General features: G+C 49.1%; 1 protein-coding gene across 1 annotated transcript; it reads right to left on the bottom strand.

Moving 5' to 3' along the window:
* Positions 1-9409: 9409 nt before the first annotated feature.
* LOC140727345 (G-protein coupled bile acid receptor 1-like) lies at positions 9410-11563 on the bottom strand. The gene has a single exon (XM_073044618.1). It carries the CDS (start codon positions 11153-11155, stop codon positions 10025-10027), a length of 1131 nt encoding a protein of 376 aa, XP_072900719.1. The 5' UTR covers positions 11156-11563; the 3' UTR covers positions 9410-10024.
* Positions 11564-12182: the final 619 nt, after the last annotated feature.

The raw sequence follows: 12182 nt of genomic DNA, 5'->3' as shown, positions 1-12182 counted from the left end.
GATACCCTTTTTCCACCCCTACTACCACCCCCCCCCCCAGCCATCCACACACAGATGAGCCTCAACCCCCAGAGAGGCCTCCTGAAACCATCTGTGTTGTTGTTAAGGACTTGAGACCTGGAACGTCCATCTGACAGAGACATCTCTGCAAGATGTTTCTGCTTTGGGGGAGTTCTATAAATATTTAATTTCAGCATTCTGAGTCTAATCTGATAACCACCTCTTGCTCCATAAAAGGTTTGAGTTCTGCTGTGGTGATCGATGATGGAGCAACTATGACCTATTTCCTGGAGGAACGCGTCCCATAGGTTTGATCCAAGATATGTTGATATCTAATAGCAATCCAGAGCAGTGGGATTTGTTTTTTCTACTTTCTAACATTCCTCTTTTCTTACTCTCTAAGATAAACCGCCACGATGGCTGACAGTCCGCTGGCCACATTAACTCTTTGAATTCATAGAACAGTACCACAGATTACAGGCCCAACCAGCCCAATGACCCGCATGTGATCAATCAACCTACTTGCTCTTCAGCATGTGGGAGGAAACTAGAGCACCCGGAGGAAACACATGCAGACACAGGGACATTGTACAAACTCATTAGAGGCAGTAGCAGGAATTGAACCGGAGTCGCTGGCACTGCAGCAGCATCACGCGATGGAAAAAGCACTCACAGGTAATTGGAGGTGGGGGTAGGGTGGACGTGAGAGAAACACAATTGTGTACAAGTTCCTTTAAACACAAAGTCTGCTCAGTGCTAATATTGCAAGCACCACACCAAAGAGCAGAGAACATGGAACATTATAGCACAGTAGAGACCCTTCAGCCCACAATGTTGTGCTGAAATTATAACCCACTCCAAGGACAATCTAACCCTTCCCTCCCACAGCACCCTCTATTTTTCTCTTATCCATGTACCCATCTAAAAGTCTCTTAGATGTCCCGAATTTATCTGCCTCTACCACAACTCCTAGTAAGGTGTTCCATGTACCCACCACTCTGTGTAAAAAAAAAAACTACCTCTGATATCCCCCTATACTTTCCTCCAACTACATTAAAATTATGTCCTCTTGTATTAGCCATTCCTGCCCTGGGAAAAAGTCTCTGACTATCCACTCCATCTATGTCTCTTATCATCTTATCAAATCACCTCTCCTCCTCCTTCTCTCCAGAGAAAGAACCCTAGCTCACTCAAACTTTCCTCTTAAAGCACGCTCTCTATTTCAGACAGCATCCTGGTAAATTTTTAAAGGGGATGGGGGGGGGGGGGGTCCTAACCAGTACTATAAAGGTATACCCAATAAACTGATCATTGAGTGTAGATCCATAATTCCTTGAAAGTGGCATCACAGGTCATAAAGAGAGCTTTTGGCACATTGGCCTTCATAACTCAAAGCACTGACTAGGGGAGTAGGGGTGTTATGTTGCAGTTGTATAGGATGTTGATGTGACCTAATTTGGAGTACTGTGTGCAGTTCTGGTCACCGACCTACAGAAAAGATGGCAGTGAGATTGAAAGAGCGCAGATAAAATTTACAAAGATGTTGCCAGGACTCGAGGACCTGAGTTGCGGGGAAAGGTTGTATTATTTCCTAGAGCGTAGGAGAATGAGGGGAGATTTATAAGAGGTACACAAAACTATGAGGGGTGTAGACAGGGTAAATGCAAGCAGACTTTTTCCGTTGAGCCTTGGTGAGACTAGAGCTAGACGATATATGTTGAGGGTGAAAGGCAAATGTTTAAGGGGAACATGAGGAGTATCTTCTCTCTGAGGTTGGTGCAAGTGTGGAACGAACTACCAGCAGAAGTAGTGGATGTCAGTTCAATTTAGGAGAAATTTATTGAAACTTAGATATTTGTGAATACGCCAGACACAGCAGTCAGACCGGAAGGATCTACAGTTTTCAGGATGGACCGAACTACTGACTCTGGTAAGGCAAAAGGAGATTGGGTGTTTTACGGTCAATACTCCCACGTGGCAGTTATGTCAAACTTGTGTTTCCCTAATTTGGAACACATAATGATCAAGGATAGGCCATTCAATTTGCCTTGGGAGTTCACATCTGTGATCCTGACCACAGCTTATATATCACTGGCAACCAACTATAAGCAAGCAGTCGCGGTACTGCAGGACATCTCTGCAGACAAGAAACAGATGATCATGACGCATTTCAAATTATAGTCAGAGACTTCAACCAGGCCTGTGTGAAAAAAACCCTGCCTAGTTATCACCAGCATACAACCCACTGCACCAGAGGTCCCAACACACTAAACCATTGCTACACCATGATAATAATGCCTACCGTTCCTTACCCAGACTGACTGCATTTCGGTAAATTGGATCACTTGGCTGTTCTCCTGCGACCTGCATTTAGCCTTTCACTCAGTGTCAGCAACACCAAGGAATTGGCCATAGACCAGGAGAGGCAAACTAGAGGTCCATGAGCTAGTCTTCATCAGAGGATCCAGGTGGAGAGGGCTAGCAACTTTAAATTCCTGGGTGTTACTATTTCAGAGGACCTGCAAAGAAAGCATGGCAGTGCCTCTACTTTCTTAGCAGTCTGCGGAGATTTGTCATGACATCAAAAACCTTGACAAACTTCTATAGATGTGTAGTGAAAGTGTACTGACTGGCTGTATCATGGCCTGGTGAAAACCCAATGCATTTGAATGGAAAATCCCACAGAAGGTAGTGGATTCGGCCCAGTACGTCATAGATAAAGCCCTCCCAACTACAGTACATGAAATGCTGTCGTAGGAAAGCAGCATCCATCATCAGAGATCCTCACCACCCAGGCCATGCTCTGTTCTCGCTGCAGCCATCAGGTAGAAGGTACAAGAGCCTTAGGACTCACACCACCAAGTTCAAGAACAATTACTACCCTCAACCATCAGGCTCTTGAACAAAAGGGGTAACTACACCCACTTGCCCATCCACTGAGGTGTTCCCGCAACCAATGATCTCACTTCAAGGATTCTTAATCTGGCTATTTCATGTTCTCGTTATTTATTGCTATTTATTTATATTTGCACATGCAGTTTGTTGTCTTCTGAACTCTAGTTGATCTTTCATTGATTCTGTTATAGTTACTATTCTATGGATTTGCTGAATAGAAAATGTATCTCAGGGTTGTTTGTGGTGACATATACGTAGTCTGATAACAAAATTTACTTTGAACTTTGGAATTTCTATAGGTACATGTTGGGAGGGGTATGATGTGCCATGGTCCAGGTGTAGGCGGATGGGACTAGGCAGATTAATTGTTTGGCACAGACTAGATGGGCCAAAGGGCCTGTTTCCGTGCTGTAGTACTCCATCATTCTATGACTGTAGGCTTATTATCACTGAAATGTGATGTGAAATTTCACGGCAACAATAGAGAGTAAGATATAAAAATCTATAACAGCATAAAAGGTATAGTGAGGTGGTGCTCTTGGGTTCATAGACCATTCAGAAATGGAGGGTAAGAAGCTGTTCCTAAAACACTGAGTTGTTTTTTCAGGATCCTGTACCTCCTGATCGTAGCAATGAGAAGATAGCATATCCCGGATGGTGACTATCTTTAATGATGGACACTGCCCTCTTGAGGCATTGCCTCTTGACCATCTCCTCGATGGTGGGGAGGATTACCCATAATGGAGCAGTTTACAACTCTCAGCAACTCTACCCTCTCTACACTCATGATAGTGTGGCCGGGCACAGCTCAAATATCATCTATAAATTTGCCAGTGACACAACTGTTGTTGGCAGAATCTCAGATGGTGACGAGGAAGTGTTCAGGAGTGAGATAGATCAGCTGGTTGAGTGGTATCACAACAACGTCAGCAAGACCAAGGAACTGATTGTGGACTCCTGGAAGGGGAAGTGGAGGGAACATCAGCAGTGGAAACGGTGCGTGATTTCAAACTCTTCAGTGTTACCATCTCTGATGACCTACCCTGGGCCAACATATTGATGCAATTACAAAGAAATCACAACAGCTGCTATTTTTCATTAGGAGTTTGAGGATATTTGGTACATCACCAAAGGTTCTAGTACATTTCTACAGATGTATGTGGGGAGCGTTCTACCTGTTTGCAACACCATCTTGGTATGAAGGGCCACTGCACAGGATCGGAAAAAAGCTGCAGAGGGTTGCAAACTCAGCTGGCTCCGTCGTGGGCACTAGGCTCCCCAGCATCAAGGACACCTTCAAAAGGCAATGCTTCAAAAAGGTGGCACGCATCATTAACAGCCCGCATCATCCAGGAATGCACTCTTGTTAATACTAGCATCAGGGAGGAGGTACAGGAGCCTGAAGACACACACACTCATTTTAGGAACAGCTTCTTCCCCTCTGCCTTCAGATTTCTGAATGGACATGAACCCATGAACACTGCCTCACTATTTTTGACTTTCTTTTTACACAATTTAATTTATTCTTGTTTCTATACTTACTATATGTTCATTGTAAGTTAGAGTTCTTCTTTTGTACTACACTGTACTGCTGCCACAAAACAACAAATTTCATAACGTACGTTGGTGATAATAAACCTGATTCTGACTCTTTCCCAATCCTGTGCATTGGCCTCCGACTGGTGATGAAACCAGTCATAATGTTCTCCACAGTACATCTGTAGAAGTTAGCTAGAATCTTTAATGATGCACCTCAATAATAAGCAAATACCTTCAGCTTGCTAGGACCCAAACTGAACCCCCTACCAACACAACTGATTGACAGATGACACAATAGCCACTGCCCTACACACCATCCTTACATATCTGGAGAAGAAGGATGCTTATGTGAGAATGCTGTTCTTGGACTACAGTTCAGCATTCAACACCATAGTTCCATCCAGGCTCGACAAGAAGCTCAGAGACCTTGGCCTTGACCCTGCCTTGTGCAGCTGGATCATGGACTTCCTAGCAGATTGCCAGCAGGTTGTAAGAGTGGGCTCCCTCACCTCCAACCCTCTGACTCTCAATAGAGGAGCCCCTCAGGGCTGTGTACTGAGTCCCCTCCTTTACTCCCTGTTTACCCATGACTGTGTTGCCACCCACAGCTCCAATCTGCTAATTAAATTTGCCGACGACACTACATTGATTGGCCTTATGTCAAACAATAATGAGGTGGCCTACAGGGAAGAAGTCATCTCTCTGACACAGTGGTGTCAAGAAAACAACTTCTCCCTCAATGTTGCAAAAACAAAGGAGCTGGTTGTGGACTACAGGAGGAATGGAGACAGGCTAACCCCTATTGACATCAATGGATCTGGGGTTGAGAGGACAAACAGCTGGAAATTCCCTCAGCATCTTCATCACCAAGGACCTCATGTGGTCTGTACACACCAGCTGTGTGGTGAAAAAGGCACAACAGCACCTCTTTCACCTCAGATAGTTGAGGAAGCTTGGTAGGGGCCCCCAAATCCTAAGAACTTTCTACAGGGGCACAATTGAGATTATCCTAACTGGCTGCATCACTGGCTGGTACGGGAATTCTACCTCCCTTAATCGCAGGACTCTGCAGAGAGTGGTGTAGAAAGCCCAGCGCATCTGTAGATGTGAAATTCCCAAGATTCAGGACATTTACAAGGACAGGTGTGTAAAAAGGGCCTGTAGGATCATTAGGGACCCGAGTTACCCCAACCACAATCTATTCCAGCTGCCACCATCCGGGAAACGGTACTGCAGCATAAAAGCCAGGACCAACAGGCTCCAGGACAGCTTCTTCTACCAGGCCATCAGACATTAACTCACGCTGACCTGAGTGTACTCTGTATTACATTGATTGTTCTATTTATTATAAATTACTATGATTGCACTTTGCAATGGAGACGTAATGTAAAGATTTTTACTCCTCATGTATGTGAAGGATGTAAGAAATAAAGTAAATTCAATTCAAATCTCCTCAAACTCCAAGTGAAGTAGAGCTGCTGGTATGTCACCTTTGTGATTCCACCATTATATTGGGCAAAGGATAGATAGTCTGAGATTTTCCAGTTTTAGGAAACCCATTCTCCTTTGTCCCACTGTCCACCTGGGGTATCTCTCTCTTTGTCCATTTCCCCCATTACCCAGACATATCACCCTCCACCTCCTGGTCCTTTCAGGGTAGAATTCACGTACCAATTCACCAGGGTTATTTCTCTCTTGCTTCACATTTTACTCCATCCCCCCCCCCACCCTCCCCCACACCGGCTCCATCTGCTCATCCCTCCTTCGTATGGTTCCAGCCATCACTTCTCAGCCCCCTGTCTCAACCCCACTCCCTCACTTCTTACACCATTAGACACAGGAGCAAAATTAGGCCATTTTACCCACTAAGTCCACTCCGCCATCCCATTATAGCGGATTCATTATCCCTGTCTATTCCATTCTCCTGCCTTCTCCCTTTAATGCCCTTACTAATCAAGAACCTACCAATCTATACTTCATATATAACCAATGACTTGGCCTCCACAGCAACTAATCCCACAAATTCTCCACCCTGTGTCCAAAGAAATTCCTCCTTATCTCTGTATTCTGAGGCTGCACCCTCTACACTCTCCCACGATTTGAAACATCCTCTCCACGTCCACTCTGTCCAGGCCTTTCAATATTCGATAGGTTTCTAAGAGATCCCTCCTTGTTCTTCTAAACTCCAACATGTACAGGCCCACAGCCATCAAAAGCTCCTCATATGTTAACTCCTTCATTCCCAGGATAATTCTTGTGAACCTCCTCTGGACCTTCTCCTGTCACGATGTGCACTGGTAACGTCGGAACCCAAGTGCAGAGGAAAGGCAGACTTTGATGTAGAGACGGTGACCAAAGTTTATTCATAAAAATTGCAACGGAACATTGGCCGGGCGACACCGTAACATGTATCATTCTCAAAATTAGGACCCTGCAATTAGTGCTAATCGGGCTTTGCTTAAATAATACAAGTAATATGGAATCCAAGGGCCGATCAAAATAAATTTAACAAGTTTAAAGAGTAAGTACAAGGAGACCGCATTACAAAGAGTGAGTCCCTCAAGAAAAGACGGAAGGAACTCTGAAGCAACAATTAACCAGTTCATGATCGCATAATAATCTCAAAACCCAAGGCTCTCCTTCCCCCCACACAAGACTGAAGAGCCCATTATACGCTCCAATGCCAGCACATCCTTTTTAGATAAGAGGCTGAAAATTGCTCAAAACACCCCAACTGTGGCCTGACCAGTGGCTTATAAACCTTCACTCACACACCAGGGACAATTTACAGTGGCCAATTAACCCAACGACCTGCACATTGCTGGGATGTGTGAGGAAACCAGTGCACCCGGAGGAATATGTGAGAACATGCAAACTCCACACGGACAGTGCCCAAGGTACGGATCGAACCCAAGTCATCAAAACTGTGGGGAAGAACTCTACTCATTGTGCTGTCCTGGTTCTTCTTTGTTACAAGATATTCCAATAAGGCCAAACAAGTAAGAAGTATAAATAGTTTTATTAAGTTATCAAAAAAGTATTCACCCTGGACACAGACCCAGTTGATTCCTGTGCTCCTGGTTTTGACATCGGCACCCAGACCCTTGATTCCAATGCAGGGGTAAGTGGAGAGACTGGCCTCCTGTCAAACTAGGAACAGAAACTAACCAGCTAGTCTGCTCCGGTACAATTCAGAACACATTAAATCTCAATAAATAACATTTCAAAAGAGAAATGAACAAATACATGTCCAGTAGCAGATGCTGGAAATCTGAAACAGTAACAGACAAATTCAGCTGGTCAGTCAGCATCTGTGGAGAAGGAAACAGAAGCAACGGGGACCTGAGGGACAACATCGCAGAGTGATAAGTGTGGGAGCAGGCCTTTCACCTCAACTTGTTGCACAGGGAGCTGGTCCCATCTCCACGCATTTGGGCCACAGCTCTCTAAACTTCCTCATCCGGATATCGGGAATGAGCTGCCAGAAGTGGCTGAGGCAGGAACATGAACAACTACTTGGACAGGTATATAGAGAGCGCGTCTCATGAGGATAGGGATGAGCTAGGGTTTTTCTCTCTGGTCTAAAGGTGGTGAGAAGCCACTGGACAGAGATGTGCAAGATGAATCCAGGCACAGACAGAGTGGACAGTCAGTGACCTTTATCCCCAGGGTGGAAATTGCTAACTTGAGGGGCTTAATTTTAAGGTGAAGGGAAGAAAGTAGGTTGGCGGTCTGAGGTAAGTTTGTTTTAATTTACACAGAGAGTGTTGGTTGTGTGGAGCACCCTGTTGTTGGTTGTGTGATGGCAGAAACATCAGGGACATTTAACCTAGACTAGACCTAGACTAAAACCTACAGACTCTCACAACTACCTAGACTATTCCTCCTCCCACCCTGTCTCCTGCAAAAATGCTATCCCTTTCTCTCAATTCCTCCACCGCATCTGCTCTCAGGATGAGGCCTTTCATTCTAGGACAAAGGAGATGTCTTCCGTTTTTAAAGAAAGGGGCTTCCCTTCGTCCACTATCAACTCTGCCCTCCATCACGTCTCCCGTATTTCACGCACCTCTGCCCTCACCCCATCCCCCCGCCAGCCCACCAGGGATAGAGTCCCCCTGGTCCTCACCTATCACCCTACCAGCCTACAGATCCAATGTATAATCCTCCGTAACTTCCGCCACCTCCAACGGGATCCCACCACCGGACACATCTTCCCCTCCCCCCACTCTTGGCTTTCCGCAGGGATCGCTCCCTATGCGACTCCCTTGTCCATTCATCCCCCCCCATCCCTCCCCACTGACCTCCCTCCGAGCACTCATCCCTGCTACACCTGCCCCCACACTTCTTCCCTCACCACCATCCCAGGCCCCAGACAGTCTTTTCAGGTGAGGCACCACTTCACCTGCGAGCCAACTGGGGTGATATACTGTATCCGGTGCTCCCAATGTGGCCATTTATACATTGGGGAGACCCGCCGCAGACTGGGAGACCGTTTCACCGAACACCAGCGCTCAGTCCTCCAGCAGTGGCGGGATCTCCCTGTGGCCACACACTTCAATTCCACAGACCACTCCCACTCCGACATGTCTGTCCATGGCCTCCTCTACCGTCAAGATGAGGCCACACGCAGGTCGATGGAGCAATACCTTATCTCCCGCCTAGGTAGCCTCCTTCCTGCTGGCATGAACATTCAACTCACAGACCTCCGTGGATACCCCTGCCCCCCCCCTTACCCCCATCCCTATCTATTATTTTAGTCTGGTTCTCTTTCTCTCTCTTTTCCCCCCTCACTATAATCTCCCCCCCCCCCCCAGCCCTACCTTTCTTTCTCTTTTATTTCCCATAATTCTCCACCTTCCCCCTAGTCCATTTCCCTCCAGCCTATCACTTCCCAGCTCTCTACTTCATCCCTCTCCCCACTTCTTATCCCCCCTCGACCGTCCCATGTTACTTCAGTCCTGATGAAGGGTTTCGGCCCGAAACGTCGTTATTACCTCCTCCCATAGATGCTGTCTGGCCTGCTGAGTTCTGCCAGCATTTTGTGTTTTTATTTATTTCCAGCATCTGCAGATTCACTCGTGGGACATTTAATAGACCCCTTTGTAAAACAACAAAATGGTCCAGAGAAGTTTCTAGGCAATTTACACACAGATAGTGCCGGAGGAAGACAGCAGGTCCGGCAGCATCTGTGGAGGGTAATAAAATGTCGACATTTCGGAGTGAGAACTTTCATCAGGGCTGGAAGGAAAAGGGGCCCAGGCGCTGAGCAGGTCGGGCGGTGTCTGTAGAGAGAAAAACAGCTACCCTGTGCCGCTGATCTGAAACGGGAGCTCCCGTTCCCCTACCACAGACGCTGACCGGCCCGCTGATTCACTCCACCGTTCTGTTGCTGTTGAAAGGATTACACCAAAATTGTACACTGCAGGACGCCACCAACGTGACTGACGGTGGCCCCCGTCCTCCTGGGGTGGACGCCGGACGGAGAATTCCCCCTGATCTTCTCGGGACCGTGGGATCCCGGGCAACTTTCGGGGCAGGAACGGAGGGAGAGTGGTGGGGAGAGCGAAGTGAGGTTTTACCTGATCTGCGATCACCCGACCCCTGTATGTGGGGCAGCGCTGCCCTCCGGCGACACGGCCGGGACTGGTGGGGTGCGTGAACCCCCGATTTGCTGCATGGGGAACGCCGCCAGGCCCTCGCCCAGCCGCCGTCGGGCCCTGGAGCAGACTTGTCTCCACACCCGGAGGTACTCCTTGTTACCGAGGGCCAGCGCGAAAGGGACGAGGGCGGCGCTGCTGACGCCCAGGCAGGACAGGATGATGTGGGTGTCGAGTCCCCCGTCCGGCAGCAGGAAGCGGGCGTGCAGATGAACGATGTAGGGCAGCCAGCAGACGAGGAAGATGAGGAGGAAGCCCGTGACGCTGCGGGCGTACCTGAGATTGAGCCGGTGCTCCAACACCGACGCCGGGTCCCCTCCTCGCTCCTGGGCGCACTTCATTCGGCTCGCACCTTCCTCCGTGCTCCCTGCTGCCCCCTCCTCGCTCCTGGCGCCTCGCACCGCCCTGTATTGCCTCCGAATGTCCCGCATCTGCCTCCGAGCCAGGCGGAGGAGGCAAGCGTTCAGGGTGCAGGTGATCAGGATGGACGGCATCAGCAGACCGTAGACTTCCAGGTAGATGTACTCCTGCGTGAAGACGTGGCTGAAGCGGCAGCAGCACGACTCCCCTTCTCCCTCCCGGGGCGGCCAGCCGTTCCAGCCCAGCAGCGGTAACGAGGCGAAGAGCAGGGGCAGCAGCCAGACGGCCAGAATGGCCGCGGGGGCGCGTCGCTGCAGCCAGCCGCGGTGCCGCAGCGGGCGCGCGATGTAGAGGTATCGGTCAGCGTGCACGAGCACCAGGTTGGCGAGGAGGGAGAGCACGGTGAAATTGGGGAAAAGGTGGGCGAAGAAGCAGAAGAAACGGGGGGCGAGCGGCCGCTTGCGGCTCATACCGGGCAGGGAGGGCAGCGCGATGCCGGTGGCCAGGTCGGAGAACGCCAGGCTCAGGAAGAACCAGTTGGTGGTGGTGTGCAGGTGCCTGTTGGCGAGGATGCCCACGATGATGAGGAGGTTTCCGGCTACAATGAGGCCGGAAAGAGGCAGCGTCAACCAGCGAATTAAGTCCAGGTGCGAATTCGGGCAGTCTTTCGTGTGATTGGCGTTAACGTGGCAGCTCTCGTTCATGGTCTCGGCCGGCGACCGGCGCTCTCCGAACGGCGGGGACACCGGCTCCCCACAACGGAACGAGTTCTGACTCCTCCGGAACCGTCTCACGTCCGGATTCCCCGATCTTCCTCCCCTTCGCGGGCACTCGGCTGAAGCCCAACGCTGGCGTTGCTAAGGGTTCCCGAGTGCCTGAAGATCTTCCCCTCCGAGAGGTCTCAGCTCCCCGGCGTCCACCCTCCGCCCGGGGTAACACCAGCGTCCGTAAATCCGAAACTGGTACTCGCCCGTCACCCCGCTCCGGAATTAGTCAGGGGTTAGTGGAAGGCTGCGTTCCCAAACTAACGCTGCCGGTGGCCCGATGCAAAGTCATCACAACACGAAAAATAAAAGCACGCAGGAGATTCCAAATAAAAGCTCTGAAGATTTCTCAACTACTTCACAATCAATCCAGGTGTCAGTCCCGTTGAACGTTCCTGGAACCCGTCCAGATGCAATAGCATTGGAAGGAGGATGTGATGCTGAGGCTTTATAAGGCAAAGGCCCGGCCGGACTTCTGAGCGGTTCATGGGTCCCTTATGCTGGCATTGGAGAGGGTCCAGGGGGAAGTTTAGGAGAATTATCCTGGGGACGAAGGGGTTAACGTTTGTTGGCGCTGAGCCCGTACCGATTGTATCTGATTGGTTGGGTGCGTGAAACGCGCTGCCGGGTTGATGGTAAGGGCAGATATATTAAGGGCATTTAAAATGCTTTTAGAAAGGCACATGGGTGATAGAAAAATGCAGGGCTCCGTGGCAGGAAAGGGTTAGATTGATCTTGGAGTGGGTTAAAAGATTGGCACAACATCGTGGCTGAAGGACTTGTCCTGTGTTGTCTGTTTGCTCTATGGTCTGTTGGGATGTGGGCTGGGGTGGGGGTGTCTAATGGGATTAGTGTGACCGGGAGGTGGTGGTCAGTTTGACCTCCATGCTGTACCATACTCTAATGCTCTCTGTAGGAGACTAGGAAACCAGTTGTTGTGAACTCTCTCCTGCCCAGTTCTGCCCCA

Source organism: Hemitrygon akajei, chromosome 5 (genome assembly GCF_048418815.1).
Source record: "Hemitrygon akajei chromosome 5, sHemAka1.3, whole genome shotgun sequence".
In the NCBI taxonomy this organism is placed as follows: Eukaryota; Metazoa; Chordata; class Chondrichthyes; order Myliobatiformes; family Dasyatidae; genus Hemitrygon; species Hemitrygon akajei.
This window is presented reverse-complemented; position numbering and strand designations above follow the sequence as displayed.